A 26,355-nucleotide genomic window follows, 5' to 3' on the forward strand; every position below is an offset into this window, starting at 1 on the left:
CTGTTCTCATCCAATCCGACTGTCGGGCGTTTTGTCCTCCATTACAGATCGACCTCGGCGTCCACTTCGGAGGGCAGAAGCTTCAGGGTGTACCAAATTGCGAAGATGGGATTGGTTGAATCTTTAGTTGCCGAAAAGGACTATTCTCATCCTGAAACATTGACCATCTAGACGGACAGAGACAGAGAGAAAGCCTTCGTACTTTCAGAGAGATAAAGTAACGACTTTTCCTTTCAAAGAATGAGAGCGCTTCACATTTCACATCCCTCCACTCTATTTATAAGCAGCCTCCGCATACCAACCGCTCAAAAATATCTCTCTCCCTCTCTCTCTCTCTCTCTCTCTTTTTCTCATCTCTTCCTCCATGGTTGGAAACTGAAAGAGGAGGAGTAGTAGGAGGAGGAGAAAGTGTGTCAGAAATCGAGAAAAGCTCAGAGCTTTGTGTACTTTCTCCTTGGGTACACTGTAAAGTTGCCAGCTTTCTGACTAGGAGAGTCTCGGATCTGGGGGCCAACTGAAGTGAGTGGAACTTTCTTCAAATGGCAGCCGCAGCTTTAGCCGGAGATGACATCGTCCGGCAGACGAGTAGCCGGCGGAGCTGGAGGTCGGGCAGCGTGAGGGACGTGTGGAACGCACCCGATGTATTTCAAAGGAGCAGCCGAGGGCAGGTCAGTGGCCGGGAGGATGATGAGGAGGAGCTCCAGTGGGCGGCCATCGAGCGGCTGCCCACCTACGACCGCATGAGGAAGGGGGTCCTAACACAAGCGAGGAGCCACGGGCGGATTATGCACAGTGAAGTTGACGTGACCAGGCTTGGGGCTCAGGAGAAGAAGGTCCTGATGGAGAGCATCCTCAAGGTCGTTGAGGAGGACAATGAGAAGTTCCTAAGGCGGCTGAGGGACAGGACCGATCGGGTTGGAATTGAGATCCCGAAGATCGAGGTCCGGTTCCAGAACCTGTCTATTGAGGGGGATGCTTATGTTGGTACCAGAGCTCTTCCCACTCTCCTCAACTCCGCCTTGAACGCGATTGAGGTATGCTCTTGTTTCTATCCCTCTGTTCATTAATATATATATACACGACGTATATGGACATATTTTACGTAAGACTCTTTATTCCAATTATATATGAAAAGTGGTGATGGTAAAGTGCAATAAGACTGCAGAGTCAATATGTTTTCTTCATATTTATGCTCGAGCATGTTATATATGATTTTGGAGGAAATGAACTTATGTCATGTCAACTTCATCTCTATCACAGTTTTCATGGAGATCACTTTTTTTTTTTTTGGCCAATCACGGAGATCAATTGAAGTGCTTAAAAATCAATGATTTGTCAATCTATCATTTCGATATCATGGCATCTTTCAATTTCTTCTTTCTGGCGAACGCCTAAGGAAGTTTGTCGATCAATACTCAAATTTGCAATACAAACAGGGAGGTCTTAGCATGGTAGGTCTCGCCCCATCGAAGAAAAGGGTTGTGAAGATACTTCAAGATGTCAGTGGCATCATCAGACCCTCAAGGTATGTAACCCGGAGAAAAGTTCGTAAAGTTTCTCTTGGGAAAAGCAGGACTAATCAAGTTTCATTTTTCAAGTCATCTGTGAGATCTAAATGGAACTATGCCATTTTTCAGGATGACTCTGCTGCTTGGACCGCCTGGTTCTGGTAAAACAACTCTACTGAAGGCACTTGCAGGAAAATCCGATGATGATCTGAGGGTAACCGGCAAGATCACCTTCTGTGGGCACGAATTTAACGAGTTTGTTCCACAGAGAACTTGTGCTTACATCAGTCAATATGACCTTCACACTGGTGAGATGACCGTCCGCGAGACCTTAGACTTCTCCGGCCGTTGCCTTGGAGTTGGGTCCCGTTATGAGATGTTGGCTGAGCTCTCGAGGCGAGAGAGAGAGGCTGGGATAAAGCCCGATCCAGAGATTGATGCTTTCATGAAGGCCACTGCGATGATCGGACAGGAAACGAACTTAGGCACTGATTATGTCCTCAAGGTTGGTTTTCCTTTTCCCTACTATTATGATGTGCAAGAAATTATCAGACACATTTTTATTTTTATTTTTATTTTTCCTGTTTCACTTTTTCCCAATCTAACGTTGAAAATTTCCCAACAGCTTCTTGGCTTAGATATTTGTGCGGATGTTATGGTAGGAGACGACATGAGAAGAGGTATCTCCGGTGGACAGAAGAAGCGTGTCACTACAGGTATACTTCATTGGTATAAATTGGACGAAAAAATCATTTTGTTTTTCACTGCTTTTATTGTACATGTTATGCCAGTGCCTCCCTGCACTAGCTCAAGCTTCTGAACTCGGACAATGAGTTTTAGGTCCATAGGATAGGAGTATGTCATTAATGGAAACTACTGATGTTCGAGTGCAGGGGAGATGCTGGTGGGGCCTGCGAAGGCCTTTTTCATGGACGAGATATCTACTGGGCTCGACAGTTCGACGACATTCCAGATTATCAAGTTCATGAGGCAGATGGTCCACATCATGGACATAACCATGGCGATCTCCCTCCTGCAGCCTGCCCCGGAGACATACAATCTCTTTGACGATATCATTCTCCTTTCTGAGGGTCGCATCGTCTACCAGGGGCCTCGGGAGAACGTCCTCCAGTTCTTTGAGCACATGGGCTTCAAGTGCCCAGAAAGAAAAGGAGTCGCTGACTTTCTCCAGGAAGTGACATCCAAGAAGGACCAGGAGCAGTACTGGTGCCGGAAGAACCAACCATACCAGTACGTATCTGCAGTTGAGTTCTCGCAGGCTTTCAACTCGTTTCATGTCGGGCAACAGCTCCTAGAGGAGTTACGGATCCCCTATGACAAGTCGCTGGCCCACCCCGCAGCCCTGGTGAAGGACAAGTATGGGATCTCCAACTGGGAGCTCTTCAAAGCCTGTTTTGCCCGAGAGTGGCTCCTCATGAAACGGAGCACACCTGTGTACATCTTCAAGACCTTCCAGATCACGGTCATGGCCATTATTGCACTTACCGTGTTCTTAAGGACGGAGATGAATGCAGGCAGGATTGAGGACAAAGCCAAGTTCTGGGGGGCCCTCTTCTTCAGTCTCGTCAATGTCATGTTCAACGGGTTAACCGAGCTTGCAATGACTGTCTTCAGGCTTCCCATCTTCTTCAAACAGAGGGACTTTCATTTCTACCCAGCGTGGGCCTTTGGGGTGCCCATTTGGATTCTCCGTATTCCCGTCTCCCTCGTGGAGTCAGGAATTTGGGTGATTCTTACTTATTACACCATTGGGTTTGCCCCCTCTGCTAGTAGGTGAGTGCCTCTCTCACTAGCGCCACTCTCCATCTTTTCCAATCTTGGAGAATCATATGCAGTTCCAATAAGGCACTTTTATGCTTTTCTTCAGGTTCTTCAAGCAGTTCCTAGCTTTCTTCGGAGTGAATCAGATGGCTCTTTCGCTCTTTCGCTTCATAGCCGGTGTTGGAAGAACGCCGATTGTTGCGAACACTCTTGGTACCTTCACTCTCCTGTTGGTCTTCATCCTCGGAGGCTTTATAGTTGCAAAAGGTCAGCAAATTGCCTATTTCTAAAACGATTACTTAGAAGTATCAAAAATTCATTGCGGTTCCCATTGTTCTGTGCAGATGACATATTACCGTGGATGATTTGGGGTTACTATATTTCTCCTATGATGTACGGACTTAATGCCATCTCCATCAACGAGTTTCTCGACAAAAGATGGAGCAATCCAGTGAGTTCTCTCTCTTTACTTCGGGCAGTTTCGTCAATATAACTTCAAGCTCCGCAGACAAACATTCGTTCTAATTCGAATATGCTTGTATCTGTCGCAGCCTCCTCTCTTTACAGGCCAACCAACAGTAGGGAAGACCCTTCTCGATGAAAGGGGCCTGTTTACGACTGAAAGCTGGTACTGGATCAGTGTTGCCGCTCTATTTGGTTTCTCTGTTCTCTTCACCCTTCTCTTCATCGCAGTTCTAACTTGGCTGAACCGTAAGTGGGCTTCTGCCTGATGTACAAAGCTAACAAAGCAACACAATTCTGGCTGTGAGAGTTGGAATTATAAGTTGTTCATTTTTCTTGAACTTTGTTTCAGCTCTTGGAGATAACAAAGCTACAATGTTGGAGGACGACGAATCTGATGAGTCTAACCGCCAAACTCGTTCTCAAGGCACGTGATGATGTTGCAGCAAAAAACAAACGTAACAGTAGTTATATTTTTCGCTCTGCCTTCCTAATGTTTAATTAATTGACTATTCAAGTGCAGGTATCAAAATGCAAGTAATGAGCTCTGAGACTCAATCAAGGCGTGGAATGGTTCTTCCATTCAAGCCCCTTTCCCTCGCCTTCAATCACGTGAACTACTACGTTGACATGCCTGCAGTAAGTAAATTTTGTTCGAGATTTGTTACCAGATGTTCTCTGCCATTGACTGATCTTAGGTTCAGAGACGAGATTGGAAGTAATATGAGCGGCTTTTGCTAACAGGAAATGAAGACTCAGGGGGTTGAAGATGCCCGACTCCAGCTCCTAAGGGATGTCAGTGGAGCTTTCAGGCCAGGGGTTCTGACGGCCCTTGTCGGTGTCAGTGGGGCTGGAAAGACAACATTGATGGACGTCTTGGCTGGAAGAAAAACCGGTGGCTATATAGAAGGAGATATAAGCATTTCGGGTTACCCTAAGAACCAAGCCACGTTTGCTCGTGTGAGCGGTTACTGTGAGCAGAACGACATTCACTCACCGCATGTCACTGTCTACGAGTCACTTCTATATTCTGCATGGCTTCGTCTAGCTAAGGATGTGAAGACCGAAACACGAAAGGTCTGTAGCTAATCGGAATATAGAAACATTGCCCCAAGTAGTTCCAAAATATATATATATATATATATATATATACATATATATATCTCAATGGCAATGTGCTTTCACTGGGGAAAACTGACTCGCTCAAATTTCTCCTGTCTCTGAGGACTGAAATTGGTTATTGTTCTTGTTCACAGATGTTTGTAGAGGAAGTTATGGAGTTGGTTGAGCTCAAACCGCTGAGAAATGCTCTTGTCGGGCTTCCTGGGGTTGATGGTCTATCTACTGAGCAGAGGAAGAGGCTTACAATAGCTGTGGAGTTAGTCGCCAATCCCTCCATCATCTTCATGGACGAGCCCACGTCAGGGCTGGATGCTAGGGCTGCTGCTATTGTCATGCGTACCGTGAGGAACACCGTGGATACTGGACGCACGGTCGTGTGCACGATTCACCAGCCGAGCATTGACATTTTCGAGGCCTTCGATGAGGTAGATGTGATGTGATTATCAGCATATTTTCTGCTTTATTGATTCTATTCTCAGCCCTTAAGCTGACATTTTTGCTCTAAACAGTTGCTTCTAATGAAAAGAGGAGGACAAGTGATCTATGCAGGGCCTCTGGGTCAACAATCCCACAAGCTCGTCGAATACTTTGAGGTGCGCTTGATGTATATACTTGTCCTAAAATTGTCATATCTGTTCGATAAAACAGAGAAATGAATTGACCTGTACCTTATACCCTTGGTGAAGGCTATTCCCGGGGTTCCCAAGATCGTGGATGGCTACAATCCTGCCACATGGATGTTGGATGTCAGCTCCACAGCTGCCGAAACTCAGATGGATGTTGATTTTGCTGACATTTACGCTAATTCCAATCTCTACCGGTAATTCCCTGTTCTCACTTGCTCCATAGTCCTCCCCCTCCGTTTGTGAATGTCCAATAACTAACCTTGTTCGAGTTCTTTGCTGTTCATTAATCAGTCAAAATCAGGAGCTTATCAAGCAACTGAGCACTCCAGCCCCGGGATACGAGGACCTGTATTTTCCGACCCAATACTCGCAGAGCTTCCTTACTCAATGCAAGGCTTGCTTCTGGAAGCAGAACTGGTCTTATTGGAGGAACTCGCAGTACAACGCAATCCGTTTCCTCATGACCATAGTCATTGGGGTGATGTTTGGCGTCGTTTTCTGGGACAAAGGGCAGAAACTGTGAGTACATCAATGACTTGCCTTTGTATATATATATATAAGTTAGTCTCAGAACAAACCAAACTTGGAATAGTTTTCCTGACAGAGGGGTTGAATTTCAATGTTCATTTCAAACAGGGCGACCCAGCAAGATCTACAGAATATGCTCGGTGCTGCCTATGCTGCAGTTCTCTTCCTGGGAGCCACCAATGCCTCTGCAGTGCAGACTGTGGTGGCGATTGAGAGAACGGTCTTTTATCGTGAACGGGCAGCAGGAATGTACTCAGAGTTACCTTATGCCTTTGCTCAGGTAAAAAGAGACAGTTTAATAATCAACAGATTCTAGCCTAACCCATATCTGAGGCGACCCATTCGGACAGGATTATTGGTCCCTCGGGTGTGGGGGCATTAGCAATTGGCAACTGTTAATGATTAGGTCTTGAAAGGAATATTTCACGGTGACTTGCAAAGTCATATACTTCCATTTCCTGATACATTTTCTCGGGTATGTATCAGGTGGCAATTGAGACTATCTATGTGGCGATCCAAACCGCAATCTACACTCTCATTTTATACTCGATGATCGGGTTCGAGTGGCAGGCAGAAAAGTTCCTTTACTTCTATTACTTCATATTTATGTGTTACGCCTACTTCTCCATGTACGGGATGATGGTTGTCGCTCTTACTCCTGGACATCAAGTCGCTGCCATTGTCATGTCGTTCTTCCTCAATTTCTGGAACTTATTCTCAGGTTTCCTCATCCCCCGACCGGTAAGTCATCGCAAGACCATTATTCTTTTTTCGGAAAAGGATTTGGCCCGACATTATTAAGTATGGGACTGGAATATGAGTACAGGAAATGCTTTTAAAATTGAAATCAGTAGATATCGGGAAACTTCGTTATGATAAGTTTGTAACACGAAACTCTTTGTTATATACAGATGATTCCCGTGTGGTGGAGGTGGTACTACTGGGCTTCCCCTGTCGCCTGGACAATCTACGGCATCTTTGCATCTCAGTTCGGTGACTACACCACACCGCTCGTTATCCCCGGGGAAGAACCGGTTCCGATTAACGTGTTCCTGAAGGAATTCTTGGGTTTCGACCATGACTTCCTCATTCCCGTGGTTATTGCCCACGTGGGCTGGGTCCTGCTCTTCTTCTTCGTGTTCGCCTACGGAATCAAGTTCCTGAACTTCCAAAGAAGATAGACAGGACACCTTTCATTTTGTTTATGATAGAATTATTGTAATGGTTTTTCATTATCCGTTTATTGTTTTGTCTTTGTCATTGTGTAATTGTTGTATAATTAAGCTGTTTCTTGAATGGTTGTATTAGTTTTCTAGCAAGCTCAAAAGAGTTATAGGACATTTGTCATAGTTTAGGGATTAAAGTTTCAAAAATAAAACATAAGGACTAATACGAGAAATTTTGAATTTTTCTTTGATTTCAGTTTGATCCCTAAAAGTTCTTTAACCATCTTAACTGCTTCACTAAACTCACCGTCTCCTCTCTCCCTCATCTTCTTTCTGAGCTCTTGAGTAAGACATGAATGGAATAATAGTTCTTGTCCCATGTTTCATTCTCAAATAATAGACTATTTTCAACTGTCTTATGAATATGTTCAAATCAACACTAGACTAAAAAGTCTTAATATTCTCAAAACGGTTAATGAACTTTGCATCTTTACAATTACCCCAAGATTTTTGAGCAGTGAAGCAGCACCAAACTGTACTGAATCTTTTCCTGCAATTTGTAAAACTTTTTTTTGTTTCTTGTTATAAAGGAAATATAGCCAGATTAAGGGTGTGTTTGTTTTTTAAAAAATTTTCAACTCAACTCCACTTATCTTCTATTCAACAACACAATTATTTTTTTTAAAATTTTTTTAATCATTCAATTCAATTTTTAATATTGAATTATCTCAACTATTCATTACTTTTTTACAATTCAACAACACAATCATTATTTAATCATTACTTTCTCTCAACTATTCATTACATTTTAACACTTTTTCTCATAATTCAACAATACAATCATTACAAACCAATTAAAATCAAAACTCAACTCAACTCAACTCTAAATCCAAACGCAATCTAAAGGGTTGTGACTTGTCGGTCAAATTTATATTAAGAAATAGTTGTAATAAAAAATAAAGTTTGGGGAGTCATTTATAAATAGGCATAATTTAAGGGCCACCTTCGGGAGATGAGATTCATCTTCCTTCGCGCTCGCGGGAGGGATGAGAGAGGAGGAGGAAGGAAAGCAGAGACGGGGAGATGGACGCTGCTACCGAGCTTGCGACGGACTCACAAAACCCTAGCAATGGCGGACCTCATTCAGAAGATGAGAAGCCGATGGTGGTGGTGATAATGGGGTCCACCGGTGCTGGGAAGTCGAAGCTGGCCATCGATTTGGCCGCTTATTTTCCCATCGAGGTCATCAACGCTGACTCCATGCAGGTCTACGGTGGACTCGATGTTCTGACCAACAAAGTCCCCCTTGACGAGCAAAAAGGCAAGAAAGACTTTAAATTCGAAGTTTTGGATTCATATAGTGTGTTGCCAGTTTTGTGCTGAATATGTAAGTTAGGACTGGCAACAACTGTGCAGGAGTTCCTCACCATCTTCTGGGCACAGTCAATCCTAACGAGGAATTCACGGCCAAGATGTTCCGTGATTTAGCTATCCCTGTGAGTACCCCTTTTACACTTCTATTTCGTTCGTGCAGATTTAGCATTCGCGATCACTGGTCCGTGCAAACTGATTGAATTTTGCTGGCATAGACAAAAATGGGATAAATTTGTCACTTTTATTAGGTTTGTTTTTTCCATTTCTCGGTAAATTCGATCCTCTACAATGAAATTTTGATTGTTCCTGGCATCAATCGCTAATTCATAATCATCTCTCGTATTCACTGTTGCCTGATCACATGTAATAAGCTTTTGGAATAATCAAATATCGAGACTTCTTGTCAATTCAAGCAATTGGGAAGAGCAACCTTGTTAGATTAAGGGGTAAATTCTGGTGACTGTGAATGTGGTTTATACATAAGTAATTGCCGTTCTGTCAGCAGCTTCTGTTTTGGTTTGTCAGCAGCTTCTATTTTGGTCTATGTGGTGGAACTCAATGATTGATGAACTGACTCCCAGATTTTCATGGCCGCGAGTATTTATTTGCTGCATCCTTTGGCTTTTACAGTTGATCGATCGCATTTGTTCGCGCAATCACCTGCCAGTCATAGTTGGTGGAACTAATTACTATATTCAGGTGGGAATGGTTTGTATTGATCTCCTTTAGAGGACAAAGAATATCGAATCTGAATTATTTTACCCTGTATGAGACAGTTTTCCTGCATTCATCCCATACTATACCCGTGTATAATTTCATGTATATTTATGTCTATGCCTCGTTAACAATGGTATAGAGTGTTTCCTTTAATAAATAACTTTGTCCCTTTGCAAGCATTTTTGGAAGCATCAGTAGCATGCTAAACGATATAGGATATAGTGGGTAAAAAAATGATATAGGATATAAAACCAGCCTTCTATTTATTATTATAGAAAAGGATAATGAATTAAGCTAAATGCCTTCTGAGGCGATGTTAATATAGTTTCATCCCATCCCACCTGGTACTGGTTCTCAACCATCTAGTTTTATTTTTTTGTGGTGTATTTTGTTAAGTTCTCTGAATATTCTCCCAATGATTGTTCTATTTATAATGAAAACTGTACAAAAGACTTCAGTATACTGGCCTAAATTCCATTCTAGGCTTATTTGTTTAAGCAATAAGGCTTGAGATAACATTTAACCTTTATTCGCATTTGCCTATCTTCCTTTTCTCCTTATGTGTTTATTAGGCTCTTGTGAGTCCATTTCTCATGGATGAGGCGGCGAATCATATGGATGATGGTGGTTTAAGTGAAGCTCTTGGTAAGCTGCTACTTGATTGCTTAAATGCTTTTCTCCTGCCAGAAAAGCAAATTGACATTGGAACTTCCCCAGGAGAGGAGCATCCAGATTCTGAAGTAGACTCTGGGGAGAGCAATTGTAATGTTAGCTTTGACCGTCTGAAAGCCATTGATCCTATTGCTGCAAATAGGATACATCCAAATAACAAGAGAAAAGTAAGTATTTCTTCACATTTTTACAGTGCCTTCTTGAATTGTATTCTTCCATATTAAGCTTATAGTTTTGATAAAGCTTGAATGTAATATTTTCCACAATCATGGGATTTCTTGACTTGCAATTCAGAATTTTTTGTTGCCTATGAGGATTGCAATGGTACCACTGAGTAAGAACCAGCCGTATTATCTCAGATGATTGCTATGTTTAGCATTGTTGTCGAGTTTTCCTATGTATGTAATCCTAAACAGTAGATGTTAGTCGAAGATGCTATAATATCTCATCTATTGTTGAAATATAGCAAATATAAGATCTAGATGCTTCGTTTCTGAAAGATGTATTTCTATCGAAGTTTTTGGTTTGCTTTATAATCTTAAGCATGATGAATGCAATTCTTATCATTCTCCTGAGGCTTATTCAGTTGGTTCTCAATTTTGCAGATAAATCAGTATCTTAGTTTATATGCTCGTTCTGGAGTTGTCCCTAGCAAACTTTTTCAGGAAAAAACTGTGGAGGTTCGTACTCTCTTCAAACTAGACAAATGGTTCATCTGTTAGAGAAACTTTATACTTGCAACTGTTTTGAATATCTGTATATCAATTATAAGTGAGTCGTCACTTCGGCAGGATGAAGTTGATGCTTAGAACTGCTAGGGGAATTCTTCCCCCTCATTAAGAGACTGGAATTATTATGGGCTGGCAGGCACATTAACAGGACATATTTGATGAATAAAATGGATTAAGCTTTGAAAGAGCAAGAAATACTTTATGTATACAGGACATGGTTGAAGCAATTTGAGTTAGAAATTAAATTTATTCTCTATGCATGTGGCAGGGCAGAACTGGGGCCGTGTTGAAAATTTTAGATACCGCTGCTGTTTTATATGCGTGGATGCCTCTCTCCCTGTTCTGGACCGATATGTGGAAGAAAGAGTCGATGTTATGGTAGATTCTGGGTTGCTTAATGAAGTCTGTGACATCTATGACATCGATGCAGACTATTCTCGAGGTTTGCGACAGGCTATCGGTGTTAGAGAATTCGAGACTTTCCTGAGAGTTTACCTTTCCAAAATAGGCCATGCTAAAGTAGATGCTTCCGACACTGGTTTAACATATTTGGAGTCGCCAAAGCAAGTTGGTGAAATGTTGAAAGAGAATATGAAAGCAATATTGGAGTCCTCGATTGAGGACCAACTTAAAGTTTTATTAGAAGGAGCCATTGAAAGTGTGAAAGCAAATACCCGGAGACTTGTACGTCAACAGGCAAGTATTTTTTGTCGAGCATCATCTAGCAATTAATCATTCCTTCGCTATCATTTTATGAGTAATGAAGGATTGAGCAGTCGTGAGCAGTTCTTGATCAGTCGTGGTGGCTGATAAAGGGTTGATAGTAATGCTCGGGTAGCCTTGTGTATTCCACAGAAAAGGAGGATTCAGCGGCTTCAAACATTGTTTGGATGGGACATCAACTTTGTTGATTCAACAGAAGCAATATCATGTAGTATGTCTGCTACTAGGACACATATTTCTGTACTCTATTAACTTCTTTTCCCCCTTCCACTTACTCTTGTCTAAGAAATCATATTTCTGTTGTTCCGCCTTCAGGTAGGTCAAACGACTCATGGGACGCACGAGTAGTGGAACCAGCAGTGGAATTTATAAGAAATTTCCAGGATGCGAATTCAAGTGAGTCACCGGATCTAGAGGCTCGGAAACATTCCGAGACAAGTTTGTCGATGAGGGATCTGTGGACTCAATACGTGTGCAAGGTGAGGGAACTTCTTTGAATCCTCTGATAATCGTAAATCTCTGCAGCTTAGGCTCTAAACATCCCAATTGCCTACATTTGTTGGAATGTGTAGCTTGAATGAGTGCTTTCTTGGTGAATAATTCTGCAGGCTTGTGGGGATCGGGTTCTCAGAGGAGCGCATGAGTGGGAGCAACACAGGCAGGGCCGTTCTCATCGGAAGCGCGCCGCCCGGATGAAGAAGTTGCTCGGTTCAGATTATGTGGAACGGGACATACGCCGCGGAGCTGGAATCAGGATTTGATCCGTATACTGAAGGATGTTTTATAAACTCTACATACACCACGGAGCTAATAATATCCTTTTCGTTTTTGTTGTTTTGCGGGTCTAACTTGGTTAAAAGGAAGAGTCCATCTCCACTTTCTTTTCCATAGAAATTCTGGGGAAGGAAACAAATGGAGAACACAGATCTAACGGGGGGCTCCATTGAAGATTTCTTGATATGAAAAGTGGTGCCATGTGATCCACTAGAATGATATTACCTATGTTTGTTTATGCATATATATATATGTATGGCTTAGTTCACATAGAAATGACGGAAAGCTGAAAATCAATTTGTACTGTGGACTGATGAGAAATCGGGGTACTGAAAAGCGCGGGAGTGATTGGTCCGTGTATTGGTCTGCTAGTGCTAACCCTTTTCATGGGTACAATTCCACAACCGATGGCAATAGAGAACAGAATCGAAAGAAAAATAATGGAAATAAGACTGGCGATATCATCTTCACATTCATCAGTGCAACCCTGAAGGAAATATCATGTTTGCTGTTGTGGACAATAATTGTTTGTCGTTGACACACACCTTTTTCTGCTTAGTTTTCTCGAGCCGAAAACTTTAAAGTAACTCATTCTCCAACATCGACTGCGTGAAACGTCGACTGAAGAGTGAAGCGGATCCGGGTTCACGAAAGTATGGAATTGGAGCTAGCTGGGCGTCTTGTCTTCCATTCAAAGTATTCAAAAAATAGAATGGCTTCACAGACCCCATCGGCCATGTGGGCAAAGGGCCACGACAAACAGCATCGGACAACCTCACAAAGCAATGTTAATTTCATCCGTACAGTTCCATATATTTCTTTGTAGATTCTGTCCAAAGGAAAAAAACGAGGCCTATATCACCAACAACACGGGTACATGGTGAGATGGGTCAGGACCCGATAGGGACCCGAGAAGCACGTCGTGTATAAATCCCGTGCTTCAGTAGCTGATTGCTCTTCGTGGTCGTGGGCTTGAATATCCAAAAAATGGGAGAGTTCAAGCACCTGGTGATAGTGACGTTCAAAGGAGATGCCGCCGTGGACGAGATCCTGAAGGGCTTGGAGAAGCTTGTCTCAGAGATCGAAGCTGTCAAGTCCTTCGAATGGTGAGCCAGCTGCATCCTATAGTTCGAATCTCTGTTCTCTTATTAGTCTTCGAGACACTGAGTGACGCCATTTGGGAGTTACTGGTTACCAATAAAGATGAAGATACCAACATAGCGCAGAGGATACCATATTATGATCGAATATGGCTGTGTTGCTTCTAACTCTACTTCTACTCGGTTCAGCATAACGTCATCTGTTCAATTCGAAAATAATCTCAGATACATTAGTGTTTCTGTGAACTGAAGATTTTTCGTTATAAAGTATGCTCAGTATCATTAGTTCTGCTGCAAACAGGGGACAGGACACAGAAAGCCCAGAGATGCTTAGGCAAGGCTACACCCATGCCTTCATTATGACCTTCGACAAGAAGGAGGACTTCACTGCCTTTGTGAGCCACCCGAACCACGTCGAATTCTCCTCCAAGTTCTCCGAAGCCATTGAGAAAGTGGTTCTCCTCGATTTCCCAACTGTCCTTGCGAAGCCGCAGCGTGCTGCATGATTAATAATTGCCCGAACCTTTTAGTTCCTCATGAGTAAACTAGTTAGACCTTAGACCCGTGTGTGATGATCATATATTTTCCAAATGCTTGTACAATATTTATCTGCTATGGACATGCAGTCTCATGCCTCATGCATTGCTCTTGTACTGTCCACTTTCCGATGTAAAGGCTTGGTTTCAATCGTAATAAATACCCGATATATGTTGTTCGTGAATGTTTACCCCAGTCCAAGGCTTTTGGAGGAATCTCTCCTTGAATACTACAGTATCGAGATGGTTTCGGTTCTTATGAACTTCTGCCCTACTCATGCGTCCAGACTGTTCATACATACCCCGTCTTATTCCGAGTTCTGTCTGTACGTATCAAGCCCGAATTATGCATGATACTTTGAATTCTCGACCGAATTAAACCTTTTTAAAAATGGAATCGCTTGGCAAAGTAGAACACCACTACTGCCCGGAGAAGGGGATAAAACTGCTTTTTGACTTTATGGCAATGCCTTGTTTGAGGGGACGGATTTGTTTAAGGGAAAGATGATTTGGAGCTCATCACAGAGGTCCCATTGGAGCAAATCCTGTCTCCCTGTAGTGATTAACTTTCCTCATCAATCATGCAGTTGAACAGTTAAGTGTAATTAGCGGACAAAATCCAGCAAAGACGTTATCACTCATGCATTGAAATGACAAGAGGGCAGAACCGTCATTTGGAATGAAGAATCGAGAAGTGGTACGTTCCCTTGCCTGGAAGAACTGAGGGAGAAATGAAGAAAAAGGGCTAAAAGACGTACTTCTGCAGAAGGATAAAATTCTGAAAGATAACTGAGAACAATACCAAGTTGTTTTTTTTTAAGTACGACAGATTGGGATAGATAGCTATACATTTTTCCAGATCCGTGAAACTTGAAACTAAAAGTACGGGAAAATCTTAAAAATAATACAACAAAAATAATAAAATTAATATTCACCAGGAAAAAATAAAATAAAATAAAATAAAAACTGGAGATTCATGTGTTCTTTTGTATTTCTCACTTGTCTCTTCAACTTTTGTGGACTTCCACAGCTTTCACAATGGCATCACTCGAGAACCTTCACCTCGTGTTTCCTCTGGTAGCCCATTGCTTATTCTGGGCTGCCGGAGCCGTACATGCTCCTTCGAATCCGAACACGAGCTTGCTCCTCCTCTTCAACTGCTCGCTCCGAATTCCTGAGAGTTCGAGCCTCGCCCAAGATTGCTCGCTCATCCGAGCGGCCGATGAAGAGGCTCAGTACTTGTGCTCGTATATGGGTGACATTAAGAAGCCGGGGATTTGGCCCAACTCGAGGAAGGCCCTCAACTGCTCGAATTACCGATCGGTGTACATAAACTCTATGGATGAATACAAACTCGCGACGAGGATGTCCGTTCACATACCGGACCATGTCCCCAACCTGTGCGACCAATGCAAGAATCCCGGTGGGCACTGCGGGGTGGGACTGAAGTGCATCTGCCACCCAAAAGAATGCAGTAAGTGATCTGTTCCATCTCTTATTCTCAACAGCTTCAAGATCGAATTGCAGGTATATAACTGATACATAATCTTTACGTGTTCGCACAGAGGAACAGCTTATATCGAGGAGTGGACCAAGCAACATTTTCGGTAATATGATCTGCTCTGTCCTTACTTCCATTGTTCTACTGATGGGTTCCCACCTTAGCAGTTGAGCTCTGTACTCTTTAGCAGGCAAATTACCATTTACTTCTGGAAAATTGCTAAATCGCTTAAGGAACTCATTTTTTCGCAGCCTGAAAAAGGTATAAAACTTTTCGGGTCGCAATCATTTCGACCCGGCAGGCAGAGTGACCAGATCAAACCCGGTACTTGATCTCTTGCTTTGTGAAAAGGGTTGTGGCATGCCTCAGGGAGAATGTCAAAATTTCGTAAGCCTATCATTGCTGGCTTCTCTTTCAACAGCTTTGCCTAACAAAGTTAATTGTCATTACATGGATGAATCCAAGAAAATATGCAGACTAAAAATAACCATTATGGAGAACTAACTACCCTTTTGGAACATGTTTTCATTTTCTTTTACTGAGTCCTGCACGAGAAATGAATATAATAGCACCTCAAAATTTCCAAGTCAGGGCCGTCTTTGTCGAAGCAATGATATAAGTCGCAGAAAATTGTACCATACCCTAATGGCACGTTATATTTAGACCCCCGAACAATGTTGGATCTAGGGGAGCCTGCCCTCCTACTAGACAAGGAAAGTCACAAATACAGTAAACGGAATAGGATCTCAGGTAATTAGCGGAATAAGCTGCAACTTTGAATTTATGACGACCGTCCTCGCAATAAGAAATGGCCTCCTCCCTCGGTCACGTCATGTGTTGATGATTACGCGGTGCCTCTGATTCATAAAATGTTTTCTCGTTCGCATAAGCTTGCCGAAAAAATGTCAATTTTTTTTTATGGGAGTGGAAATAAATGGCAAAGGAGATAAGAAGTCAAAAAGGGAAAGGTACTGGCCATCTTGATTGACAATCCTCTACTCGTTCGGTGGGAATCCAAAATCACTTGTTTGACGCAAACATGGCATGCTCTTCCAAGCCTAGTTTGGCCATTCCTTGGACTTCAGTCTATTTGGTTGCCAAAAAAACCACGTTCGGTCATCTTCATCCATTCGTCCAGCAGCCGAACTTCGTGGAATGTCTAGGCAGACTAAAGGACACCATAATCCAATACCGACCCATTCGGATTTCATCGAAAATCGACTAGTAACCCATGAACATCTTCACGCTTCCTATGAGTAGGGTTAGTATATGTTTGTCTCTTTAAAGAAGAAATGAGGAAAGATCAAATCCGAACTGTAACGAAATTTAATTTGGAATAGGAAAAACAAAACAAAAGCTAACGACAAACGAAAATTAAATAATTGTCGACATCTCCTATGTTTCTGTATTATGTGTGTCAAATTACAGCGACTTGGTCAGATTTATCGGTTTAACTGCCTCGAACGATCACACACCGGTAACTTCCATCGGTTAAACTACACGCGCACCTTCTTTAATCTTCCGTAAAAAAATCATATTGCACCGATCTGCAAAAGCCTGGTTCCTTTTGTAAGCACACCAAGCACGAGCATAATCAAATCGAACTGCAGAGGTCAGTTTTTTCACGAATGCTTGGTGGCGTAGATGAACAAAGAGAAATCATCAGCTTTATGATCTGTCTCCAACTTCTCCGCCAACTTCTCATCCCCATCTTCCACCCAGAACTTCCCATCTAACAATCCACTCCTTGTGGTGAACATGAAGACCCCACGCCCCTCGCTTGCTTGGTTGAAGAACCAGTCGTGCACGTCCCACAGCATATCGATCATCAAGTCCGTCCCGTCCACGAATATTGTTTGGCTCCCTCGGAAGTTCCACTGCAGCCTCTTCACCCTCATCACTTTCTTCTTGTCGATGTAAACATATAAGATCGGATCCCTGTTCAGTCCCTCGCCTCCTTCGCTGATTCGAATCAGAATGTCATGTTCTGAACTGGCCACGCCAAACTGGCACCTCGTGCCGTAAAGGCCATTGCCTGTTGCATGAAACTTGAACCTATGAGCTAATGAAACTGGAGAATAGAGGAAACCTTCTGAAGCAAATTCTTTCTGCTCTGCTTCTAAGGCGAATGAAAGAAGAAATTAATATATATATATATATATATATATATATATTTAAAAAAAAGAAGGAGAAGAAGAAGAAGAAGAAGACAAACTTAGTGATAAATATTCATATAACGTACAAGAACTGAGGATGGGATCGCGATTGATTACCCGAACAATGCTCTCGCCGTGAGACGAGAGCAAACTTGGGTGTCATTGGGTTACTACTTTTGAACTTCTTCTCCACAGCTTCCTCGGCCATGTCTCCCAGGAAGAGGCCCAACTGCGAGCCGACGACCACAAGGATGTAGAACCCATTGAGCGGCTCAGGCCCGCGATCAAATCTCGCATTTGCGAAGTCCCAGAAGACCTCTACGCGGGACTTCTCGAGATCGATCCTCTTGCTGCCCTTGTTCTTCTTGAACAGTCCGGAGCTGGAGCTGATTAGCTTGAAGGACAAGGAGGATGGGGAGGCAGGATCGGGGTCAGGCGCAAAGCCGATCGTGAGGCTCGACTGGCCCAGCACGAGGCTCCGGAACCATGAGAGCGAGATGAAGAGGGGCTTTTGAGTGGAGGGAGATTTGCTTCTGTAGACAGAGGTGACAGTATTTTGTATTGAAGGGAGGAGGGACGTTGAGGCTGTAGAAGTAGAAGGGACGGATGAAGGATGGGAAGAGGAGGGCTGTGAGAAGCTGATGGAGTTCTCACTGAAACAAGAAAATTTCTCTCTCATTTGCACAGAGAGGGAGAGAGGGACTCTGCAGAAATGGAGGTGAGTTGAGATGGTTTGGTTTTCTAATGGGAAGGGAGATGGCAAGATTTGAAGATTGACAGAGACATGAGGCTCTTAAAAGTGCTTCTTAACCTGCCGTAAGGAAGTGCTGTTTGAACGGTCCTGGTCTTTGATCTATTCTGACAGGTGAAAAATACCGATATTCACCTTTTCGAAAGTGCGACAACCGTCACTTCACGAATGCATCCCAGGCGACCCGGCTCGACAATCATCGGTGCTGGACCCTGCTGAGCGCCTAAGTGCCCAATAAGATCCAAGCTATCGAACTTTCCAGTAAAACTTCCTTCATTGATCTCGACACAGTTAGCATGCCTCTAATCAAGCTGCTTGGAAGAGTAAACCGACACGGGTGAGGTAATAATTATGGAAAACTAATCATTTGATTAACTAAGGTCATGAGGCACTAACAACAACTTTTTTCATGATTTTATTATAGAAGAGAGTGGGCCTCGGCTCTTATGATATTCATTCAAGTCGTATTGAGAAGGAAAACATTTGAAGCGAAAATGATGGGGGAAGTTGAAGTAGAAACCTTCCAAGTCTACTTTGATTTATCAATCATTCCAGGTCATCTTAGATATCAATTTCAATAATCAACCAACCAGTTGGATTTAAATATAAAATATAAATTCATTTAAAAATAATTAAAACCAAAATAATAAAATAAAAGGCTCTGGAAAAAGATCTTCCCAGGAGAAAATTGCAGCTTCTGCTAATTTCTTATCAGTTCAATGTTCGATTCACCACGTCGGTCCATTGTCCACTACTGGAAAAATTTTGGTATAGACTACTACTTAGAGATTGATGGTGATTAAATCCATCATTAGAAAGAGCCAATAAACAGAATTAGCTTTACCTTACTTATGAGTAGGGGCTCCCTTAACATGTTACACGTCACAGCCACATAATCTTGTGACCGAGAACTTGGGACGGCCTTTTCACCATTCTTTCTTCCTCGAAAGCCACAATCAATATCGCATTGCCGTCCAGAATATGTGTTTTCCGATAATAATATGGCAATATAGGGAAGGAAAAATTAAAACACATCCATTTATATAAAAGGACCAATCAATATATTTCTTTTTTTCCAATTCGAATGAAGGGGAAAATAAAGAGTGATGCAGTGTGTATACTTGGTCTTGTTGGACGTGGAAGACTACCATACTCCCCATAATTTCCTTGAAGTCAAGTTGGGGGTGGAAAAGCATAACTTGTACGCCACCCATAATAAGTTGTTCTCTAGGAATAGAAGGCATTAATTCATATTACTAGTGGACAGGTTATGATTAATTTGCCATTATAATAAATTCTGGAAATATTTCAGCTTTCTTTTTTCTATTGTCGTCTAGTTTAGGCTCTTCAGCTTATTGCCCATAACTAGTCTGATTTGATTAGTTTTTTTATATTTATGACTTTGATAGGATCATCATTAAGGGGACAGAAGTGACATCCCGTCGACTAATAGCATGTGCAACTGCAACTGCAGTTGTTAAATCAATATTATTATGCACTAAAATATTGATATCCAATATAATTATATAATCTCCAGTAATTAGGCAGATGCATTCCAATTCCATGATCATCATCCAAATCCTATATCCTTCCCGACCCGTCTAATTTGGAGTTCCATAAGCTCCGCCTGTCTCATAATTGGAGACTGGAGAGAGACATACTTGTCCTTCGACTAAGAGCATGCCAAATCTCTCACCAGGGCAAAATGCCCATGTTTTTTGAACATTTACAGAGCCTACTGTTGACAGGGCCGGGTCCTCCGAATAGGGGGGAAATGGCATACATCTAGCTCTGTTGCTCCTTAAATGTTATTGAAAAGTCCAATTTCTTGTGCACGGGAGACATTGTTGTGCCTCAAAATGACTAATAAAAATTCCCCTGCCACTCTGGCACGAGTTTCTTTTGTCAGTGGATTACCTCCAACACCAACAAAATGATGCATCCAATCCTAAAAATGGGATTTGTCTATTACTACGACATTCTTTAAACAAGCAGACTATTGGCTAAAAAGCTGTTGTCCTAATAATTGAACTGTCGGTGAGCATATGGGACTCGGACATATCTATGATGCATCTCTCTCTCCATGTCTCTTGCGCAACTAACGGTAATCAATTTAATACTTCTCTATTGAACAAGGAAGCAGGTGGGTAGGAGAATCATTGAGAAAGATCATGTTTTCTCCGGTAATATTCTTGCTATGAGAGGGCAAGCGTTAAGCCATACCTTTATGTTGAACAGTATCCGTTGCTTCTTTAGCCCGGAGGAGGTTGGAATCCTCCAAATAGTTTCTGTTATTGTAGAAAGGCAGCTCCTCTGCTAAGTACCTGAAGCAACAACTCAGAAAACGAAACAGAAATTAAAAAATGGACATCAGAAGTTTTCCCAACTATTAACCAGAAAAGGTTTCTTCAGGAGTTAGGTAGTAGGGTTGGCTAAAATGGTGCTGGCTCCCAACATAAGGAATGATAACAAGGTAGCATTTGAATATGGACATAAAGACACATCAGCGCCCCAATCTTTCGAGAGAAGTAGCAGGAAAGTTAAAGCATAAAAAACCGGAACAAAAACAATTTCAGATAAAGACTGGACCGGAGACAACAAAACCATGAAAATCATTTGTGCAAAATGTTGGAAGTAATCCTAGTTTTGGCTTGCATGCCATGACATAGCTTACTCATTCAAAAGCTAGAAAGCAAAAGGATCTTCTGAATTTGCATGCCATGAACTGGGATGGAGATCTTTAACGTGGACCCACCTTTTCCCATTCCAAGGACTGGTAGATCTTCAACAATACATTCTGGTGGAGCAGTAAGGGTGTGTTCTATCTATGCACACCGTCCATTGAAATTTGACACGGAACTGATCTGTATTAGAAGACTAGAGATCCAGCAATACTGACACCCAAAACGGCAACAGATGCAATATAACCTGTACTAAGACTCAGCTTTGTAGCACAGAGCATCCCAACAGCTGCTAGTACATTCATGAGCATTTCAACCCGTCTTGCTTATAGAAAATTAAATTCTCCATTAAGATAATATAATAGCACTAGAAACATGCATCATGACATAGTATAATGTCTACTCTATGCAGGAATTCATGCTGCTAAGTAAACAGGCAATCATGGCTGACAAAAGAACAGATGTATTATGGAAACAGGGGTGAGCACCAGGCACTCCGTGTTTGCATTTACAAAAATTAACTTGTATAAGCCAACACTAGCAGTATCATACACTCTCACAGCTCACTAATAGTACTCTTCAGTATATACGTCTTACCTCAACTTTTCATCCTATGAGTATACATGTTACCAGCAGATAATTAAAAATCTTCTTCATTCACTGTTGATCTTGTAATAGGTATTGACCATCTTCCAAGATGCGCTGTGTAATTTATGCACCGGACCACTCCTCTTCCAAACGGACCATCAGGAAAATCAAGGACGCTAATGCTACCAGCATCAACGTGAAAAGATCCCATCCACTCCTTTGTTAAATTTAGGCAATGGCCCATCAGTGCTATGTGAACTGCAGGATCTCCGATGACAACAATAATCTTTTCAGGGTCAGATTCGTCAGCTAGTTCTTCCAACAAAGATCGCCAGGCTTTCCCTGACTGGGCCCACAGTTCTGTAATAGCCCTATCTTCAAATCCATTCAGCCAAAGAGGATGAAAATCTGGATCCTCAGAAGTATCCTGTATAAAAAGAGAAAGAGCAGAGCCCACAGACAAGAAATTGAGTGCCTTTTTCTACCAAATATTGTGAACCATATGTTTCAACTGGAAAGAAGAAACGCTGGGATGATATGTATTTCAAACTTGCTTATTTCAATTATAAAACTTCATCATGTTTGGATTCATGCCTTCTGTGATTGTCGCAAAATGTCTCCAACATCAAGGTCCTGCAGCTCCTTCATATCAACATAGCGTGGCACGCAATCAGCACCTAAGCAATCCGCAGCTTCTTGCACCTAAAAAGATAACATGCATTAGAATTCAGTTTTCTCCCCTGAAAAGAATCAGCCGACCACAATTATGAAACAATGAGCTCACTCTGGATATGACACTAGCAGTCTCAATGCAGGCACTCTTTGGACTGCTGACAATGGAGCTCACTTTCAGATCAAGAAGCAGCTCTGCAGTCTTCTGGGACTGTTATGCAACAGCAGAAGAAAGTCAGAAAGTACATTTTTCAGAAATAAGCTGTCTCTGCTCGCCTTCTGCAGAAAAAGACAATATAGATAGACCTGTATAATCCCAAGCATGTTCATTGGTCCATCTCCAGAAATGGGAAAGTCAGCCTGTCATATATCAGGAAACATAGAGAAGTAACCGAAATTAGAATCTTGAAGGAAACTGAGAAACCACATACAAAATTAGAAGCCAAGCACAATGTTTATTATTGATCAGATGCATAGCCTTCTAACACTATCACGTTTAGGATGGATGGCTTTCCAAGACTAAATGCTTAGTGCCCGGGGACATATGATTTCCTTTTTTATTTTTTCAACCATGTTTATAGAAAATGAGAAGCAGAGCACCCTCATTTGATTATCAAGGAAACAGTAACTTTTTGGCCAATCCAGGTGAGCCAGCTGCACCTGATCGACAGAGTACATAGCAGAAAGAGCCAAAATAGTATCTGCTAAGCAACATGTCATCCGAGTCAGCACTTTCATACCTCTGCATTGGTCTGATTTACTCCATGACAAACAAGTATGATACGCTTGCTAGTTTTCCTGCCTCCAGAAGCAACAGGTGAACCTGGAGTCTGTATTCAAGGCAATAAAAGAAGAAGCTCAAAAGGTTTTCACAAAGGCAAAGATTTCGAATAGAATCATCGTTTTGAGAAATTTTGTAAATTGTTATAAAGTGTATATAAAAGGAAAATTCATCAAACAACATGTGCAAGATGCATAATGCTTGAGAACACTATGGAGATGCTCCAGATGCTATAGAAATATTTGTACTCAAGGTCATCCACATAATCAAGATACAGGTCAGGCCTTTCAAGATCCGAAAAACTAAATTAGTGCATTGGATTTCAAAAATTGGCTAGGACCAAGTCATTGCCTGATCATAGTAGCCTTAAAAAACCGTAGAGACCTAGTTGTCTGCAATTTGACAATGCAAGAGCCAAGCTGGTAAAAGAGGTACAAATTCAACAGGTACCTGATTTAGACGATTAAGACAAATATAAGGAGACCCACCCTCCTCTCGAGGGGTGAAGTCCAGCACGCTCACTCCACAATTGCTTTGAAGCAAAATCCGGAAGTATTCCGTTCCTAGTCCTATTGTTAGCACGTAAAAGAAACAGAAAACGAGAAGGCATAATTGGAAACATGAAACTCAGATTTCCACGAGATCTCCACATCCATCTATAAATGAGAGAAGATATAGTACCAATAGCTGTTGCAACGAGAGCCTGATTAACAGCATTGTGTGCAACAACAAGGACGGACCTGCTTTCATGGGCTAGAATTCTAGCCCAGCAGCTCTTAGCACGTGCCCACAACTCCCTCACTGGATAATGACCGTCAATGTTAAAATTTGCAGCATCCACCTGCCACTGCCTATAAGCTGCACCGAACTTTTCTTTCCCTTCATGCTTCAGCAGACCCTAAATTTCCAGGGCAAAATTAGCAACATCAGCACCATAGTGAGGGGCTTTTCACTAATCAATTTCGATATGTCATGGCGCTTAATTGAAATACAATCCATAACATGTACACTTAGCTAATGGAAAACAACGCTCGGGCATCCGACATACCTGAAAGGAGTAAAGATCAATCTCCCTCAGGTCAGAATCCGTAATCATCTCCTCCTTGCGAGCGCCCCATATGATTTCAGCTGTTTTCTTAGAACGTTTCAGAGGGCTGTAACAGAGAGGTGGCAGCTTATTGAAGTGAAACTGCAGCGAGATTATCTGATGATCAGATAATCATTTCGCCCCCAGGCCACAATTGAAAATGCAAAGAACTACCTCAACAAGGTCAAAGCAAATAGCAATCAATCCTACAAGATCGAAGTGCAATCCATAGTATGACCTTTTAAATCTTCCAGAATGCATGGAATATCACCAAAAGATGACCACTCAATCGTTAATCTATTGAATTTCAGGTATAATTAACTGTGAGTTACTAATTCCTGCCGCGAAATCTGTGAATGCATCCAATTTATTTTGAATCATTTTCTCAGAATTATCCTAACAAATGCCAAGCGCAGTACTCGAGCGGCACCTAATCAACTCCAACGAAACCAAAAAGCACTCAACTACTGCACTACACCAAAAGAGAGCTGAGACGGCGAGAAAGTTTGAAAGCAGAGATGGTGCTCCCAACCTGGAGAAGCAAACTTCGAAAGAGTCGTCAACGAGCATCTGCCGCGAAGTCTCAGCTTGAGCCTCGCCTTTCTTCGTGAGGACGGCGAAGTCGGAGCTGCCTTGGATTCGGCCTTCCGCATTCCACGAGCTCTGCCCATGCCTCACCAGCACCACTCTCTTCGCCGCCGTTATGGCCGGCAGGGGAGTCGAGTCGTGCGGCTGGATCACGGGGCGCCTCTCCTCGGCCGCCTCAGCGGACCTCTCGACGAGGTTCGGAGCCGAGGACGACCGGATGGCGAACCACGGGCCGGAGCACCGCCGCCTGTGTGGCGGGAGGAGGAGAGGACTGTGGAGGAAGACTGCCGACGTAAACATCACTCCGCTTGCTCAGTGGCTTTAATGGCTTTGTGCACTGTTCTTGTTCGTTATAGGATCAGCGCAGCGAAGGAGGAGGGAGACGAAGGGACGACACGTGGCACGAGCATGTGGTTTTATTATCCCGCTGGTTTTTTTTTTTGTCGCAAAAAGAAGATAAATTTACCGCCACGGTGACCGAAATTTTGAAAATTAGTCGATCCGCCTGCACTTTGCGCAGGTTGGTGTAGAAAATTTTATTAGTAAAATAATATTCGTTAATTTTTTATTTTGTCGACTTTATCCCTTTTTAATTGATCAACTCTTCTTAAAAGAGAGCTGGTTGTATACTGCTTGTATTTTTTAATCAAAATTTCCTTTAGAATTTCTGAAATTTATAAAGATCGAGAAAAAAATTGAGAGCTTTTTTAAAAAAAATCTGTAAACCTTTCGACTTCTGTCGTAATATATATCTTATTATATCTAATGAATTGCAACATGCCGTATTCATATTAAGTCAGATGTTCTTCATTAATTCGTTAGACTATAAGAAGTCGCTAAATGTAAGAACTTTTTTGTCTTATGTGGCACAATTCGGAGAATCGTTTCGATTTTTATAATAATTTATATAGATATAGATTATAGCACAAGCTCTACGAATGAATCGTGCGGGTTGTAATATCCAACTCTTTCCTTTGTAAGTCCAGTGAGACAAAAAGCTCGAGGGTGCCGAATGCAACACTACGTGTCTGCATTTATACGAGCCGGTCGTGGAAAAGACCTAGTAACTTGTGCTTCGAGTAATTTATGCCCATTTGGTTTCATAATATTTTTTAACTCTACTTCACTTAATTCTATTTATCTTCAATTTAACAACACAATTATTACTTTTTCTTTTTCTTTAACTTTTTTAATCATTCAATTCAACTTCTAATACTAAATTATCTCAACTATTCATTACTTTTTTCACGGTTCAACAACACAATCATTATTTTCTTTCAATTATATATCACTTTTTCACACTTTTTTCTCATAATTCAACAACATAATCATTACAAATCAATTAAAATTAAAAACTCAGCTCTACTAAACTCTAAAGCCAAACACAATATGTCTCATCTTTTCGAATCCACATGAAGCAATGGTATTTTGTGAAAAGGTAATAGAAACTACTTTGTCGTGGGCTTGGGGAGCCCGGGAAAGGAAGAGCGAATGGGCCTAACCAAAGTCCATATCCAGTGGCAAGGCGGCCCAAAAACTGAACTATCAATCATCATCAGCACACAAATTTCTGTCATCCTATTTGCCACAGAGAAAAAGTACATATTTATATTTTATCATTCTTAATGTTATAAGACGACAGACTTCGATTGGTGGTCTGGACGGATAGAATACCTTTATTTCCAAAAAGTTAAATCATATTTATGTCATCCATCAAGAAAAAGATTGA

At 42.0% G+C, this 26,355-nt stretch overlaps 6 protein-coding genes across 8 annotated transcripts; 4 read left to right on the forward strand and 2 right to left on the reverse strand.

Annotated features, from left to right (window-relative positions):
* Positions 1-307: 307 nt before the first annotated feature.
* Positions 308-7,296, forward strand: LOC116212434 (pleiotropic drug resistance protein 2-like). The gene is made up of 18 exons (XM_031547051.1): positions 308-1,034; positions 1,437-1,525; positions 1,638-2,013; positions 2,134-2,224; positions 2,402-3,302; positions 3,397-3,557; positions 3,635-3,741; positions 3,842-4,001; positions 4,105-4,179; positions 4,276-4,391; positions 4,497-4,829; positions 5,009-5,299; positions 5,384-5,467; positions 5,561-5,694; positions 5,792-6,019; positions 6,137-6,308; positions 6,515-6,769; positions 6,940-7,296. Exons 1-18 carry the CDS (start codon positions 540-542, stop codon positions 7,207-7,209), a joined length of 4,338 nt encoding a protein of 1,445 aa, XP_031402911.1. The 5' UTR covers positions 308-539; the 3' UTR covers positions 7,210-7,296.
* Positions 7,297-8,222: 926 nt separating this feature from the next.
* LOC116212436 (tRNA dimethylallyltransferase 2) lies at positions 8,223-12,482 on the forward strand. Its single transcript, XM_031547053.1, has 10 exons — positions 8,223-8,515; positions 8,611-8,690; positions 9,199-9,267; positions 9,858-9,930; positions 10,003-10,124; positions 10,563-10,637; positions 10,962-11,384; positions 11,544-11,622; positions 11,727-11,890; positions 12,020-12,482. The coding sequence occupies exons 1-10, from the start codon at positions 8,278-8,280 to the stop codon at positions 12,170-12,172; spliced, it is 1,476 nt and encodes a 491-aa protein (XP_031402913.1). The 5' UTR covers positions 8,223-8,277; the 3' UTR covers positions 12,173-12,482.
* A 552-nt stretch (positions 12,483-13,034) lies between these two features.
* On the forward strand, positions 13,035-14,012 carry LOC116212440 (stress-response A/B barrel domain-containing protein At5g22580). The gene is made up of 2 exons (XM_031547058.1): positions 13,035-13,291; positions 13,587-14,012. Exons 1-2 carry the CDS (start codon positions 13,173-13,175, stop codon positions 13,789-13,791), a joined length of 324 nt encoding a protein of 107 aa, XP_031402918.1. The 5' UTR covers positions 13,035-13,172; the 3' UTR covers positions 13,792-14,012.
* A 607-nt stretch (positions 14,013-14,619) lies between these two features.
* On the forward strand, positions 14,620-15,822 carry LOC116212439. Of its 2 annotated transcripts, XM_031547057.1 has the most exons (3): positions 14,620-15,295; positions 15,387-15,428; positions 15,574-15,822. In XM_031547057.1, the coding sequence occupies exons 1-3, from the start codon at positions 14,860-14,862 to the stop codon at positions 15,576-15,578; spliced, it is 483 nt and encodes a 160-aa protein (XP_031402917.1). In that variant the 5' UTR covers positions 14,620-14,859; the 3' UTR covers positions 15,579-15,822. The 2 variants fall into 2 exon arrangements, with proteins under 2 accessions (XP_031402917.1, XP_031402916.1); XM_031547056.1 differs by having other exon boundaries at positions 14,658-15,295; positions 15,387-15,822.
* An 858-nt stretch (positions 15,823-16,680) lies between these two features.
* On the reverse strand, positions 16,681-21,209 carry LOC116212437. Of its 2 annotated transcripts, XM_031547054.1 has the most exons (4): positions 19,074-21,209; positions 18,365-18,540; positions 17,596-18,182; positions 16,681-17,357 (listed from the first exon to the last, which is right to left on the reverse strand). In XM_031547054.1, exons 2-4 carry the CDS (start codon positions 18,427-18,429, stop codon positions 16,945-16,947), a joined length of 1,065 nt encoding a protein of 354 aa, XP_031402914.1. In that variant the 5' UTR covers positions 18,430-18,540; positions 19,074-21,209; the 3' UTR covers positions 16,681-16,944. The 2 variants fall into 2 exon arrangements, with proteins under 2 accessions (XP_031402914.1, XP_031402915.1); XM_031547055.1 differs by lacking the exon at positions 19,074-21,209 and having other exon boundaries at positions 18,290-18,540.
* A 148-nt stretch (positions 21,210-21,357) lies between these two features.
* Positions 21,358-24,985, reverse strand: LOC116212435 (probable 2-carboxy-D-arabinitol-1-phosphatase). Its single transcript, XM_031547052.1, has 9 exons — positions 24,571-24,985; positions 24,000-24,105; positions 23,633-23,849; positions 23,402-23,520; positions 22,911-23,000; positions 22,477-22,530; positions 22,283-22,381; positions 22,093-22,200; positions 21,358-21,925 (listed from the first exon to the last, which is right to left on the reverse strand). Exons 1-9 carry the CDS (start codon positions 24,924-24,926, stop codon positions 21,551-21,553), a joined length of 1,524 nt encoding a protein of 507 aa, XP_031402912.1. The 5' UTR covers positions 24,927-24,985; the 3' UTR covers positions 21,358-21,550.
* Between the last annotated feature and the right edge of the window lie 1,370 nt (positions 24,986-26,355).

The sequence above is a fragment of the Punica granatum genome, chromosome 6 (genome assembly GCF_007655135.1).
Source record: "Punica granatum isolate Tunisia-2019 chromosome 6, ASM765513v2, whole genome shotgun sequence".
Classification (NCBI taxonomy): domain Eukaryota; kingdom Viridiplantae; phylum Streptophyta; class Magnoliopsida; order Myrtales; family Lythraceae; genus Punica; species Punica granatum.